The following is a 16,726-nucleotide window of genomic DNA, read 5'->3' on the forward strand; positions in this document are numbered from 1 at the left end:
TGATCCTAGTATCCTCGTGTCTTTTTTAATGTACTCCCATTGATCACGGTCTCTTGTGAGGGATTAAAGAAAATGATCATCTTCAATCTCACTCTTAAAAGTAGGGTTGTCAACGGATAGGTATCCGATCGGATAGTGGTATATCCAAATTTGAATAAAAAAATATATAATGATATTCAAATTCAAAAAATATATCGGATATCCAATAATGTCTGATCCGATAAAAATTCTTACAAATAGGATTTTACTTTGTGCGTAAAAGAGTAAAATTCCAACTATTCGAATTTGTAAAAAAACAAATTAATTTTCTTATTTTTTCAATTCCAAAATTATAATATTCCACCTATTTAGTATTAAAATCAAATAAAATGGGATTTTACTCTATGTGTATGTATGTGAGAGAAAGAGAGAGAGAAAGAGTATCTTTAGATGTTCGACGGTCGGAAAAGACGGTGATTATGGAGCTCGTACAGTCGAAAAAATGAGTTTTACAGAGAGAGAGAATATGTACCTAACGCTCGTCGACCGGAGAAGACGGTGGGTTAGCTGGCAACCTCACACAGTTCAAACCCACTTTGACTCATTCTTGCATTTTAGCCTTTTTAGGTTGAGAGAGATAAAATTTTAAAAGTTATTTTACTGTAAAACATAAATACACAGCATCATATATATATATATATAAAAAAGTTTTATTGTAAAACATGAATACATAATATATATATTATATCGGAGTAGATATTATCGAATCGGATTTTGCAACATCCGAAACTCATTCGAATTTTAAAATAACATCCGAATCCGATATCCAAAAATTTCGAATAATATCCAATTTTTCGAATTCAAATTCGGATTTCGACTATCCATTAACACCCCTACCTAAAAGTCTTTTGAGTTTTTGTTTTATTTTTAATATATATACTTCCATTGATCATGGTCTTCTACGAGGGATTAAAGAAAACTATTGAAACACCCTCATCTTCAATCTCACTCCTAAAACCCTTTTGAGTTTTTATTTTTTATTTTTTATATGCTCCCATTCATCATGGTCTTCTATGGGGGATGAAAGAAAATGATTGAAACACTCATCTTCAATCCCACTCCTAAAACCCTTTCGAGTTTGTTTGTTTTATTTTTGTATATATACTCCCATTGATCATTGATCATGGTTTTCTATGAGGGATTAAAGAAAATGATTGAAACACCTCATCTTCAATCCCACTCCTAAAACCCTTTCGAGTTTTTTCTTTTATATATATACTCCCATTGATCATGGTCTTATATGAGGGATTAAAGAAAATGATTGAAACACCCTCATCTTCAATCCCACTCACCTTTCTTTTTTCCCTCCTCTTCCAAATATCTATGATCTTTGACCTCTTTAATATTTGGGATAAATTTTTTGAATTGTTTGACAACATTTGATTTTTCTTTGTTTTTTTTTTTTTCATCAAAGAGGTTCTTTCTCCCAAAAATTCATTTTCTTCAATCCTTGATTTAGATGGCAAAGTCATCTAGGATTCATTTATTGCCATTTCATTAATTCACAAGACAAAGTGGAGATCTTGTAGATGGCTCTTCCTTGCTAGTGGCTGAGGCATTTGACTTTCTGCATCACCTAAAAGCCCCAAGATGACTCAGCTGAGGGCTGCAATCTTCAAATGAGAAAAAAGCAAAGAAAATTGCTCAATTAATCGAATTGCATCGAAAATAAGTGGAGATATTGGCACCGAAGTGTTTTTGTGTATGTGTGTGTGCGCGCACACAGGTGGGGGAGGGGGGTTAAAACCAAGAGTCTTGATACTATGATGCCCGCCCCCTCTGACACACACCCTCCCCTTATGTCCCCATCACATAATCGTAGATCATTTGCCTTGGGATACACAAGAAAAGGATTTATGGTTATACATATCTCAAGGCAAATGATTTACGGGTTTGTGATGGACGTGTGTCAGAGGGGGTGCGTTAGAAAATCATTACACTAAATCAAAGGTTTTTGGAAAGTGATTGAAGGTGAGAGTAATTGATTCATTTTAATTAGTCTCTCTTAGATTATCACAATCAATTGGCATGCCAAGACACAAGGAGGTATTTAAAAATATTCACCAAAACACATGGAAGAATGTCTAAATGATCCTAATTTCTTGAGAACCTTCTACCTTGGTCTTGAGTTGCCTCTTATGGATGTTCCATCGGTTCTCTCTCTCTAACTATATATATACTTCTTACGATCACTTGCTAATTCAGTCTCCCACTTAATTTCCTTCTTGATCACCCACTTAATTTTTTGGTGGGATTTTGCTTTTAACTCTTGCCACGGGATCTCAACTGTTTTAGAACATTTCTAATTCTTCTTTAAAATTTCCCCCATGATTCTCCAATATTCTGCCACGACTTCCTATTGAAGTGGTAGTGTGTGCTCGGGATGTTTACAATGCACTCGAGAGTTCATTTCCACATTAAATGAGGATCCCTTTGAACATTTCCTTTGATACAACTCAAGGATGTATCAATCAGTCAATTTGAATAAATATATTGAGATCATTTAGGGATTTTCAGATATCTCAGAAATTGTCCAGCTTTGTTTCCTTGTTGAGCAAATGAGGGAGATATACCATATACTAGGGGTGCACATTGGATTGAGTAAATCCGAGATCCAAACCAATCCGAAGCTTTTGGATTGGATTGGTTCGGATTAAACACATACACGGTTCGGGTACGGATCGAAGAAAAAAAAATCTGATTAATTTGGTTCAGTTCCGGATTAGGATATAATAGAACCGAACCAATCCGAAAACCGAATATATATATATATATATATATATTTAAAAAATAAAAATTTCGGTTTTTTATTTCTTTCTTCTTCTTCCTTTTAATTTTTTTATTATCCCAAAGTCCACGTTTAAAAAAAGTCTTACTTGTTTTTAAGGTTTGAAGATTGGAGGAGATAGAATGCTTGGATTGAGGAAGAAGGTATTTATCTTCAATAAGTATGAGAACCGAGATCCGATCCGAACCAATCCGAACCAAGATTGGATTGGATTGGTTCGGTTCTATGGGCTAATTGGATTGGTTCGGTTTTAAATTTGTAGAACCGATCATATTTGATTCGGTTCCAATTTTGCCAAAATCCAAACCAATCCGAACCATGTGCACCCCTACCATATACCCTTATTTGATCATCCTTTGGGAGAAGTAGGAATCAAATATTTGTTTATAGTTTGTAGGGTTGTCAATGGGTCAAATTTTGGTTTGGGCCGGCCCATCCCAACTGTCATTGACCAGACATTGGAAGTATTATTTGGCCTGTTTAATTGTGGGGCCGGGCTAGGCCTTTATTCATGATAGAATACTATTTTTTTTGTTTCAACAATCATCTTATTGAGAATTATTTGGTTGGGTATGAAACCTTTGAACAATACCCACATAAATGAGGTATTGTTTGATGAAGGTGTTAATAATTTCCCTCCATTGTCACTCAGTGGAGTTTTAATATCTCAAAAAATAGATTTTCAATCGTATTGTGAATGTAAATAAAGCATTATATTATTTAAAATTTATATCCAATCAGAAAAAATATATAATTATACCGACTTAACCGGCGGAAAAAAAAAAAAAAACAGGCAAAAAACATGATTACAACTGTGTAAATACAAATTTCAATGGTTTTGGATAAGTATAAATCCCACCATTGGATTTTTATTTACATGGCTGGGATGATGTATTTTCTTAAAAATCTTCACGTGAACCTGATACCATACATATGATATTATTCTGGGTCGGATCAGGTTGAAATGGGCGTTATTAAGCCCTAATGCAACCCGTATTTTATGGGTTGAGAATTATGAACTTGGCCCTATTTTAGGGGCTTAAGATGACAAGATCAAGGCCTTAACCTTGTTTACTGACCCATCCCAGGTGGGTTAGTGGGTAATGAGCCCACTTGACAGCCCAATAGAGGAATGCCTCTTTGTGTTGGACCAACTATATTTGAATGGGTTTGACATCAAACGTATAGAACAGGAAGATTTAATATTTAAGACATAAGTAGCATTATTGGCAAATGCAGGCCTTTTGGGTTAGACTAGCTTTTTAAGGATAAAACCAAAAAGAGTTGTGATAATATGACCCCCTTCTTTTTTGACAAGCGCCCCAATCACAGAACTGTTAATCATTTGCCTCGGGATAAGTAAAATCATAAATATTTTTCTTGTGTATCCCAAGGCATTCGATTTATACGGTTCTATGATGGGGGCGTTTGTCAAAGGGGAATGTCATATTATTAAGGTTCAATCAAAAATAAGTGTTTACTTGTCGAAGAGTCATAAGCACTGTTTGTTCGTCTCATAAAGAGCAAATGCATTAGAACAATTGATCTCTTCATTTGCAAATCAAGGGGTATGAGCCATGAGCTCATACCGCCATCATGGATAAAAAGCAACACGAGAATTCTCAAGGACCAAGAGTAATTTGTGTCGTTGGATTGCTTATTTGTTTTCTTTCAAAATCAAATCTAACCTTTCTTTTTTGTCTTTGGGAATCTATTTTAAGTCATAAAGAAAAACATCTCTACGAAACTAATCTCTACGAAATCTATATTGTCCCTCAAATTCTAATGATTATGTTGATAGAGAGTCTCAACCGTGAATCGAGGATAGAAAAGTCCTCTTTACAGAAACGAGGAGGTGTATTTCTACATAAGAAAATACTAGCCTCAACGGACAAGTTGAGGTTTTCCATCATCGTTGGGATGTTACAATTTTCTAAGAAAAATGTATCCCAAGAAAAAAAAAACATGAATCCCTAGAATATCAAAAAAGCAATGATGAATGCACACGATAAATCATACAAGACTAATGTGACAAGGGCACATGAATCCCTAGAATATCAAAAAAGTAATGATGAATGCACACGAAAAATCATACAAGACTAATGTGGCAAGGGCACATAATCGTAGATCTTTTTCCTTCTGTATCCCAAGAAAAACATCTATGATTCTATGTTCTTGCCTCGTCAACCCTGTATAGATCGCGTGCATTCATCACGACTCATATCCAAATTAATCTCTAAAAATCTTCATTCTTTCTTTTTTTTTCCCCTAAATCCTAGAGTCATGTCGATGGAGGCTAGAAAAGACCTTTTGGATAACTCAAAAAAAATTAGACTACAGGTGTGTCGAAGACTAATCAAATGTCTTTTTAAGCAGTACTGGTAAAATAAAATAAAATAGAAAAACTTGTGACATTGGTCGTTGAGCTGTCCTTTTGGTTTTGCCTTTTAGGGTTGGTAAGGTCCATGTCATGCCGTGCCTCACACCCATATCCCCAACCCTTCTTCGCGCTCTCTTTCTCTCTCTCTCTATATTATGAAACGTTGGTACTGGGCTGGACATGGTGGGTCCATAGACATGGCCCATGTCTCCCATAATAATTCAAAATTTCATAATTAGAGCAATAATACTGAATTGGATTGATAATCATCGATTGCAGTCGAAAAGACAATCGAACGATTCAAATTTTCAGATAAAAGTCGAGAAAGAAGACGTGACAGCAAAACTTGCGTCACAATCACAAATGGTCTTTGTCTCTCATTTTCTTGTCCAACTGTATCGCACCTATGTCACTATTATTTTGCAGATTAAAAAAAAATAAAAATAAAAAACTGTTACAAGACCATTTCACTCGATTAAATCAAGAAATTTATCGTTCACTGTTCTTCTGGAAGAGTGAACAAGAATACAGAGTTTATCCCTAAATCAAATATGATAATTTAGGTGTACATCACGGGTTTGATTTTTCTCTTGAATTTTTCTCATGATTTAATTGAGGGATCATGACGGTCGGTTGTCGTGATAGTCCTCCCCAAGATTTGTTGTAGTGCATTCAAGTTGGTCTGGACACTCAATTAGCAAATATATATATATATATATATAGGATTAGGATCCGTATACACATAAAGATACTCATAAAGCTACAACGTGTTTTGTCTTACGTGGACAAAAATATTTGGAATGAGCTGATTTTTTGTGAGGATGATCTCTATGGTGAGGAGATTATCCTCGCCAAAAATCAGCCCATTATGAAACTCCTATCCCCATGTTTATGAGTTGAAAAATTTTAGAACGTACAATTTTTGTAAATCACTTTTGATGGGGTTAGAAGTTTTGGAATGAAACGATTTTTTTTGCAAGGATGATCCCCTCATCACAGAGATCATCCTCACAAAAAATCAGCTCATTCCGAACCTTATTAACCATATAAGACAAAAACGTTATAGCTTTATGAGTAGTTTTATGTGTCTACGGAACCCCACCCATATATATATATATATGATGGTTTAATGTAACAATCGTATATTGGCACTGGAAACATGTCTAAGTCTAGTAAGTCCATGGGAGGTATCATCTCTGTTTGTCCTTCCATATGCGTCTACATGTACAGTTGTATATAATCTTTTGCTAAGTTTTTGTATATATAAGAAGAGTAGTGATAATATGACTCCACTTTCGGATAAACACCCCCTACGCCCCCATCACAGAATTGTATCCCAAGGCATTTTATCTACGATTCTGTGATGGGGGTGTTTATCAGAGGGGAGCATCATATTATCATGGTTCATATAGGAATAGTAAAATTTTGCATGATCTAAGTCAAATACTAAAATATCAATATATGTAAAATTATATATTTAATCTAATTGCAATAACGACTTTAGTATCTTTGATATTGATAAAATTAGCAGTCAGTCAAGATAATACTCAATCTCCAGTCGAACATCCAATCCTGATTCCTTTGGTCTCAACTCCGAGACTACCCTTGGTCCAAGCCCAAAAATAATCTGCTCTCGAATCCAAAGTTATTTGATCTTAATTCTATTTGATCTCAAGATTGAAAGATAATAATTGCTTGATCCTGAGTATGAGGATTATTAGAATGGAACCTAAAGTTAAAGTTGATATGAATCCTAAATACTGTATACACGAGATGTCACAATTTTTGTGAAAGATATGACATGAACAAGATTATTATAGAATCAATAGAGAAGAAATATGACTGTTGATTTAATGTTACACCTATCTTATTTATCTTCAATGTATCATACAGGGAAGATCTTATATAAATAAGGGACTTCTTCACATGTGTGTGTGTGGTAGGAAAAATTAATGGATTGGATCAAAAGCTCGGGGATTTAGTTGACAATTTTGTGATAAACCCCATGAAAACTATGTTGTATCTATTTTTTGATATTCAATTAATGATATTTGAATAATTTTTTTGGTCATGATGACAATATCAAATTTAGGTCTCCTTTAAACCTATTATGTTAGTGGAGACACTCAAATTTAAACAGGCCTTCCGTACAATGTGCCTAAAAATACACAAAAAGTGGAATGGCCCCAAAACCCAAACCCTCAAGAAACTTGTTTCATTTTCAAATAAATGACTTAAGACCCCTTCTCTTTTGGTCTATGGGTTAGGAACCTACCTCTCCTCTAAACCATCACCACTTCACTTCTCAACCCAACCCTAATAAAATTCAACTCAACCCAACACCTAAGCCCCCTAGACCTAAAACCCGACTCAAAACTTAAGTCTAAGTCTCAACCCAAATCCAATGATCACAACCGATCATCATAAGAGATCAATGATTATCACAATGAGACACATGTCATTAATACAACTCACTTTCCTAATTTATCTACCAACCCCATCATCTTTCTCTAAAAAGTCAACCTACTCACTTTTCTACTCACACCCATATCATAACCTACCCCTATCATTCTCTCTAAATCTCTCATTACAAGTCACCCTGCACCCCTTATCCTTAATCAACTCATCTAACACACACCCCTCACACCTCTTTAGAATATGTCACCATCTCCTCCACCCTTCCAAAAAAATCAACAATCACTCTTTAACACCATCATTCTTTTAACCAAAATCTACTTCATTTAACTCATCTACACTCTACCCAAATGGGTTGAAAGATCCAATTCATTTAAATAAAAATAAATTTACTTACATCCTCTTTCACAAATACCATTCTCATAACCCTAAATTTCATACACTTTATTCATAAACCTCAAATTATTCTAAACTTTCTCATCATTTCACCTTATTCTACTCCTAAAAGTCCCCTCCAAGGTCTTATAAACCCCTCCTCCCAACATAATCTCCCCCATAACTCTCTTTATCAAGCCTCACTTTCTCTCAACTCTCATTCAATTTTCAACCCTCTCTCAATTCACTCTCAACTCTCCCTCTCGTAACTTTTATACTCATACCTTCTAACTACTAAGAGTCTTACACATTCAACTTAAAACAAAGAAGCTCATCACTTGAACATCTAGAAGAAAGTCAAAGAGAAAGAAGAACAAGGTTCACTATCGTGGGGTATGCATTATTGTCAGTTCAAGAGGTGAAGATGTGGTAACAAGCTCGGACGCCAATACGGTGCTTTGTGATTCATGCACCTAGGCAGCGATCCAAAGCCTAGTGATATTGACCTGAGGTGACTTGTTAGCATCCGTACATCCCAATTGACATCCTCGAGATTTGTGTCATGACAAGTACAAAATACCTATCAACAACAACAAATGCATTCTCCCCACATGATTGTGGATATTCACCAAGAACATCACCAGTTCACTTATATTTTGTAGACAAATGTTGAAGTTATACCAAACGTTTTGAAGGTGTCAAAGCTCAGAAAGAATTGAGCATGAGCATGACATCTACTCAAAGTTGCATGCTTCATGGTATCCCATTTCTCCTTTAGCATCGTGCAACATATCACCTGATTTTCAAACAAAGCGAGAGGATAGGAAAAGGGGTCTCCTTGCATTTAACTCTTTTTGCCCATGTTCCACACATGGCACATGCACACTCCCTCTCATTCACACTTTCATGTTGTAAATCACAAAAATGGGTATTTGTGGGCCTTAATCAATGGTCCATATAACGTCACGGTCTCACGGATGGAAGATCAATCTCTTAAAAAAAAAAAAAAAAAAAAACTCTTCCAAATGAGACTAAGTCTCGTACAAACAGGTTGTACTCAACTGGTGCACATGGGCTTTCCATTGTATTTCTTCCTTGTAGGCCACACATCATTACAAAGAAAACCTCCTAGTCACTTATCCCTAACATAGACTTGCTTTTAAGAGTCTACTCAAAATAAAATACCCACCAAGAATAAACTTTCACTTGATCCCAACGGAGACGGATTCCCCTAATACTGTGGGCCACATGTGACGTGAATCAGGCAATAGTACATTGTGCCACCAAATAAAGGAAGCAAAACGCATTACAGCTATCAGCCATTACATTTATGAGTAATTTCATTACTAATCAAATATAATAGAATATTGACGTTCAATCCCAATTCCCAACGGTTCAACCAAACCCCCATTAAAACATTTAATATTTCATTTTATTAAATTAAAACATCCACGTCCCTTCATTAATCTATCTACTCTACCAACGAAAACCCCACGTAAAGATAACCAAAACTAACCAACTTAACACAACAAACCACACTTCAATCAATCACACACACACACACTAGAAGATTAAATTAGTTAAAATTCAGATAATTAAAAGTCACACACAAATAGGCGTGCCCCGTTTCTTCTTCTCATCTTACTGTACAATTTTACACAAACAAAACAAAACGAAACACAAACACACGTGACACATCTAGACAGATAGTTAGAACTACCGACAGTAGAAGAAAGTTACATCTAACTGCGACGAAACGGCGAAAAAACAAAACCATCGTCAAGACCCACCCAATACCAGCTAAAAGAGAAAAAGAAAAAAAAAATTTCCCCCAAATAAAAAAAAAAAAAAACAAAAAAACAAAAGAAGCAAAATCAACAAAACATTTCCTGATGTTGGGACAACTCTTTTCTGAGCTTTTGAGAGAAAAGCCTGCAAGCGTCCATGCTAAGATCAACAGCAGCAGCAAGAGCAACAAATGCTGCTGCATCTTCAGTGCAGTTCACGTGCTGCACACTAACCTCCACCACAGGTTTACTGCACTTTCCCTCTCCATCCACTGTAGACGACATTACGAAACCCTTATAGAGACAATAGGGCCACAACCCGTACCCGAAATCACCGCTCCCCCTTGGACTACAACCAGGGGAGTTCGATATAGTTGGCGTAGAACGCCCATTGGAGTTCCCACTCATATCAATTACAAATTTGCCACCTTTGTTACTGCGGAGAGTAGACTCTGCTAGTAGAATTCCAGCTGAGCTCATGCCACCATTAGTGTCCAGAATGACCTCGAATCGGTAGCCAAGGCCATCACTGCTTCCACGTTCCCGCCATGCCTCGAGTCGACCCCATGGCTTCCACGTGCCATCGCCTGGTCGAAGAATGAGCCATGCTCCTGGGTTTGATCGGCTCACTCGGTCCGAACCGGGTGAGGCAACGAAGGGCGTCACCATTGATGCGGCTGCAACTGGTGAGCCAGATAGATCGTGAACCGTGATCGACCAACCCTTTCGTTCTTTCCCCAGACGTTCCCTCTCGCTTCCAAGCGAGCTCAACCAACCCCTAGAACTACTTGGTTCAAGTTGCGATGATCTGTTTTGGACAAAAAAAACAATAAAATCCATAAAGTTAAGATCTTGGTTTAATTTTTCTGAAAATCGAACAAAATGAAATCTTCGATGCTTTAGAGCTTATTAAATAAATTCAATGAAATCTTCCTTGTTTGATCCGAATTGAAAGTAAGCTTTACCGTACACTTCAGAGTTACATATTACACTTTAACAAGATGGAATTACACGCAACCTCATTAAAGAAATGAATCGATTGAGTTCTATAACAGCTTTATCTCTAATTTATTGCTACATATTATGAAATGTAATTGAAACGCTCTTCCAATTCGTTGATTTAGAAAGTTAAAAAGAGAAAGTTAGAAACATAATCAGGAAGCAACTTTACTGTACAATTCAAACAAACTTTATACAATTTTTAAAATCTTAAATTTCAGAAAGGATCAATTTTTAAATAAACATGAAAATTAAGAAATGCAGATTCCATAATTAGAAGAAAAAAAAATGAAAAACAAGACTGTCAAAGATGGAGAATCTAATCTACTAAAAAGAAACAGAAAGAAACCCTAACTAACCTGGAAATCTGATTCCGGTCACCAGAGCTTTTTAAACTGAACTTGCAAGTGAACACCGGCTGCCGTATGTTCCCCTGAATCTGGAAAACCTGAGGACTACATTCCGCCTCTCCGTCGAACTGAAAAACGAATCTCGGATCAGGCTCTGCTTTCACATTCAAATGCATCTGCGTTGAAGATCCTTTAACATCCTTCCCAACAGATATCCAACCGTTCTGGAAAACACAAGACCTAGTCTCCGTTCCCGCCAGATCCAACGGAACCGAAACCCTACCCAAAAGTCTCCCAGAATTCACTCCACAAGTCGTACCTCTGCGTCCAGTATAGATCGCAATCTTCAAACAAGGTTTCCCAGCAAAGATCGACTTTGCTTCAAGCTTTTCCAGATCTGCTTTACTCAAATGGAAACTTGCAGCTAGGGTTTGTGTTTGATGATCGGAGATCTGAGTTTCCGGTGGAATAAGAGGTATAATCGCCGTTTGTTGAGGGAAGTACTTGAGTTTAATCTTGCAGAAACATGGAGAGCTATAAGGATGAACACCGGAGCGAGCAGGTTTCGAGGCTACCGGAATCTTCAAAGCTAGGTTTCCGATGAGGATTCGGACGAAAGGACAAGGATCCATTGTTGTACGTCCTTTGTAAATCCTCTCTCGGAGAAGATTACAGTTTCTAGGGTTTTTCTTGTTAATCTTCTTCAGTGATCAGAGAGAGAAGTACGAGGAGATCCCAGAAAGAGAAAGATACAGAACTAATATACTAAGATAGAAGAGAGATAGAGAGAGAGAGGAGTTTGTTTCAAACAGGCTGTAATGGCTGTAGAAATGTTTATTGGGAAGCGTGCGGCGAGGAGGGAGATTGAGCTGGTGCGCAATGCACACGTACGCCAATCTCTCTCTCTCTTCCCTTGGTATCGATCTGGCTCTGTGTTGGTCTTTTTGGTTTCTTGCTTGCTTGCCAAAAAAAATAATAAAAATTAAAGTGATTTCTGTCTCTCTTTCTCTCACTAGAGTTTCTCTCACTAACTGTACGGGACAGTTGCAGGCATTAATTACACACTCGTTGGCATACAGCTGTCTACAGACTGTCGTTTTTCTCGCTAGTAGAACGGTAGTTTGAAGGTATCTGAATGAAGAAGTCTCTGTAGGGTGGGCGAGGAAATATTTGATACATCATGAAGCTTCGAAAGTTTTTAAAATCATACAAAAAAACAACACGTGGTAGAATCATATAGGATTTGTTGATGTAAAAATGTTTGGCCCACCCTTTTGGTATGCCAAGTGGCAATTTTTGAGGGGATGTTTCAAAAATTTTAAAGTGTCCGACGTATCATTGACACTTGTTCTTTATTTATATATATTTTTTTTTCTTTCTATTTGGGTTTTTGTTTTTTTGTTCTGTATAATTCTTTCTTAAAGACCTCTTCACCGATCTCTAGAAGCATACAATTTAACTGAATCACATATTCCCATCACAATGTGCACGCCCCCACGTACAGCCATTTTTTTCTTTGACGGAAATGCCCCTACTTTTATCTTTCTTTGGACTCGTCCAAAAGGGTGGTTTATAGGGCCTTTCTTAAGCCCATATAGATAGGGTTTGGATAAAAAAAGATATTTCAGCCCATTAAATCTATGTCGAATTAGGACCAAAGTACCTAACAATGTCTGGTCCATGATTAGTAATTCTTGGAATAATTCCTGATTTATATCGTAATTTTCCGAATGATAAACAAAACCATTAAAATTTTCATCCAATTCAATTCTTATTAAAAAAATTCAACTTTTTGAACATATTTTAATCATTCGCAATTTATTATTTTCTCGAATTAAACAAATCAAACATATTTTCTACAAAAAGTTAAAAATACAAATTAATGCATATTTTTATAATAAAATAATTCCATCTGAATATTGCAGAATATTATTTTCATTATTCTCTCTTTACACTTAAAGGTTTCATCATCATACAATCACTAATTGTTGATTGTTATTTCACTAATCATTATTTGTTATCGAATCTTATAATTCTCAATCTACATTCAATTTCTTCACTCCTTTTACATGTCTTCTCTCTTCTCTTGAATTTTTTGAACATGAGTCTTGGTAACTCACTTAATTCAATTAGTATGTGTTAGTATATGAAGATCTGTGTTAATAGTATGATTAATAACAATAAATAAATAAAATATTCTTAGTTTTAAATCTTTTTCTATACATGCTATTTTAGAATAAATATTAGGAAAATGTTGGAATGACACAGAGCATTTACTGCGATTCTCACAAGTCTGACGTGGGATGTGCACATAATCATAGATGTGTTTCCTTGCGATACGAGTAAAAACCATCTACGGTTATGTATGTATGTCCATGTCAGAATTGTGAGAATCCTAATAAATCCTGTGTCACCTCAGCACAACTCGAAATATTAAAATGAAATATGTGGAAAGGTATGAAGTGTTATTGATTTGTAATAAAGTTTAAGTGTTTGATATACATGAATAAAAATATCTTATGTTCTTAATTTATCGAGGATGAGTTTAAAGATGAAGGACATTGATAGTAATTTTGAAAATAATAAATCTTAAAAAGATAGAAAAGATTTCTAAATATTTGAATATGAGTACTACGAAAATTTTAATATGTATACACACGAATTTTTGAAAGTTTTTTAAAGTATTGAAGTCAAATTATACCCGAATCATTCTTGTATCGCATTTACGTATTTCTTCGAATTTTTGACCAAAATTTTAAACGAACTACTAAAACGAATTAACCCTATAACGATTTTTTTACCATACACTGAATTGCTAACTATGGCTTGGTTTAACCGGATCTAGTTTGTGGTCATATTGCATGTGTGTGTATCTTCGTTATCGTTACCATTATCTATACCCTATATATAAAAAGGAATAGCAAAACAACAAATTTTGTCGGATAATTAGTCGTTTTACTTTTGCTTTTGCTTTTCCCTTCAACTACGAATTGCAAATGACTTAAACATCATTTATGTTCAATTTCTTTACCAATGCAAACACACAACACATTAGTAATTTTGTTGTGTACCTGTAGAACATCGAAAGTTGTAGTTTTGTTTTTCGATTAACACATTTGGCAACAACTCTAGCAAAGAGACGATGAAAACAACTGCCAATATTGATTCGAGTTAGGGTTTATTAATGGATTTTGAGTTAGGGTGTGAGATTTGCTTCATTTTTGATCGATCTCTGATATCTTTTTTAATATTTTAGATTTCTTTTGCTTTATGATTTATTGAAATCAATCATAGGATTTATGCAGTCGTTAAAGATGATAGGTTTTGGTAAGAAATTCAATACAATATTTTGTATAACCTTCAAAATTTTCCCCAATTATTTACAAATATTTTCAGAATTAACTGAATTGAACACCCACAAAATAATTGTCGAATCCGTACTTTGTCGTTATGGAGTATGGACGTAAGTACTAAGCCCACCTCGTAGACTGTAGCACTATCTAAAAGGACTTTTCTTTCCTCAACCGAGCCATCAAACAAGCGATTAAGATTAAGAGAAAAGTAATAGCTTCCTAGAGATATGAGCTATCTAGGGATTAGTACATTTTTCTAGGATACATTTTATTGGGAATCTCTAGAATCTCAAGAGTTTTTTATTTTATTTATTAAAAGCCTTGGGTTGAGGCTAGTGTTTTCCTATTTAATACTACAATAATGCAGAAGTGACTTCAACCTAGAACTTCATATCACACTTCTTGATGTGATAGTGTAAGGGAACTATAGATGTTTTTCATTGAGATACGAGTAAAAACATTTATGATTCCCACTTTCACATCAAGAAGTGCGATATGAGGTTCCAAGTCGAGGTCACTTCAACACAACTCCAAAAGAATAATGCAGAAATGACCTCAAATATTTACCTCGTTTCTTACTTTCCTGACGTGGAGGTGTGTGCAAATCATAGATTTTTTTCATCGATATCCAGCTCAATATGAGATAGAGAATATGTAAGTTTTTCTCCAAAGTTTTGTAATCATGGCCTTTGCTTTGTTGAGACACTTGTACAAGTGTTAAGAGTTTGACTAGCCTTAGTAAGTTAGTAAGGATTTCACCCTTACTAAAAGTCCTTGGGCTCACCTTCTGGCATTCAAAAATATGATCGGATTCTTTAGGGTTGTAGAAGACAAAATTCTGTGCTATGGAGAAAAAAAATCCAAAAAAAAAAAAAAAATTATTTTTTTCACCATTGAATTTCATTTTTAAGTTTGGGAGTTAGGTGGAAGTTCGATGGCCATCTATTTTCAAAACCTTGGATCAAGCTCAAAAGAAATCATTTTTTTATCCAAGTTTTTTGATGAAAATTATAGAGTTGTGGTGTTGGATTGGTGATGTGGTAATCCATTCAAACAAAACGACCCTTAGTAAGATCTCAGTGACCAATCCTTTTGTTATGGATGCCGCTCATGCTCTCAAACCTTGTTCTGGAGTTTTCGGAGTGAAACCTTCTCCGATCTCCGCTCTCAAAATGTTCAAACCCCACTCCCAAAAATTTCATCTATCGTATTAAGCATTTTTTTTATTTCTTAAATAACTATTAGTCATGTATGTCCTAAAAATAAATATTATAATGAATTATTACTAAGTTTTACAATTAGAAATAACAATATTGTAATGATTGAGAAATTAAAATACTACTACAATTATAGAATTAATTTAAATCCTTCAAAATAGGAGTTTCAACCATTAAAACATATATTGATTATTTAATTGGTAATAATTATATTGATCAAGAATTATTTTGTCGTAACTGATTGAAGGTGGTGAGTAGCATAGTAACAACACTAATATAATCAAATTACAGAAATAGTTTAAAAAAATAAAAAACAAACAAATAATAGATGTAGGACAAGCGAAAATATAACAACTATGGACCATAGTGGAGTCATGTAAATAATCTATTAGAAAAGTTTATTTATTTTACTGAAAACTATTAATTCTAAATTGTAAAAGATGTATCTTGTTGCAAGAAAAAGTATGTAATAATAGATTAATTAAAGCAAATAAAATAAACAATAGTAAAGTTGATATTATATATATGAAAAGCATTCAGAAACCCTAGAGAGAGAGAGAAAGGCAAACATTGTGCCAAACACTTCTCAAAATATAAGTTAAAAAGTTTCGGATTGGGCTGATATATATATATATATATATATATATATAATATATATATATATATATATATAGGGTCGGATTCTTACGACCCCTATTACGACTCACATTGCGACACACCATTTTATCTTATATGGGCAAAAATGTTTGGAATGGGCTGATTTTTTGTGAGGATGATCTCTATGGTGAGGAGATCATCCTTGCCAAAAATCAGCTCATTATGAAACTTCTAGACCGTCCAATTTTTGTTAAAAAATTATAGACCGTCCAATTTTTGTAAATCAATTTTGATGGGGTTAGAAGTTTTGGAATGGGATGATTTTTTGCCAAAATGATCCCCTTATTACAAAGATCATCCTCACAAAAAATCAGCCCATTCCAAACATTTTTGTCCATTTAAGATAAAACGGTGTGTCGCAATGTG

At 34.9% G+C, this 16,726-nt stretch overlaps 1 protein-coding gene across 1 annotated transcript; it reads right to left on the reverse strand.

The window, feature by feature from the left end:
• Positions 1-9,561: 9,561 nt before the first annotated feature.
• On the reverse strand, positions 9,562-12,171 carry LOC147409390 (uncharacterized). The gene is made up of 2 exons (XM_086428413.1): positions 11,143-12,171; positions 9,562-10,592 (listed from the first exon to the last, which is right to left on the reverse strand). The coding sequence occupies exons 1-2, from the start codon at positions 11,763-11,765 to the stop codon at positions 9,872-9,874; spliced, it is 1,344 nt and encodes a 447-aa protein (XP_086284539.1). The 5' UTR covers positions 11,766-12,171; the 3' UTR covers positions 9,562-9,871.
• Positions 12,172-16,726: the final 4,555 nt, after the last annotated feature.

The sequence above is a fragment of the Akebia trifoliata genome, chromosome 2 (genome assembly GCF_017979445.1).
Source record: "Akebia trifoliata isolate Shusen 1 chromosome 2, ASM1797944v1, whole genome shotgun sequence".
NCBI lineage: Eukaryota > Viridiplantae > Streptophyta > Magnoliopsida > Ranunculales > Lardizabalaceae > Akebia > Akebia trifoliata.

Bases quoted from the DNA above. Each gene is read 5' to 3' on its own strand.
- LOC147409390 (XM_086428413.1), bottom strand. From the start codon at position 11,765: ATGGATCCTTGTCCTTTCGTCCGAATCCTCATCGGAAACCTAGCTTTG. The intron at 10,593-11,142 runs GTTAGTTAGGGT...TGTCCAAAACAG, and splicing joins GACCGGAATCAGATTTCCAG to ATCATCGCAACTTGAACCAA.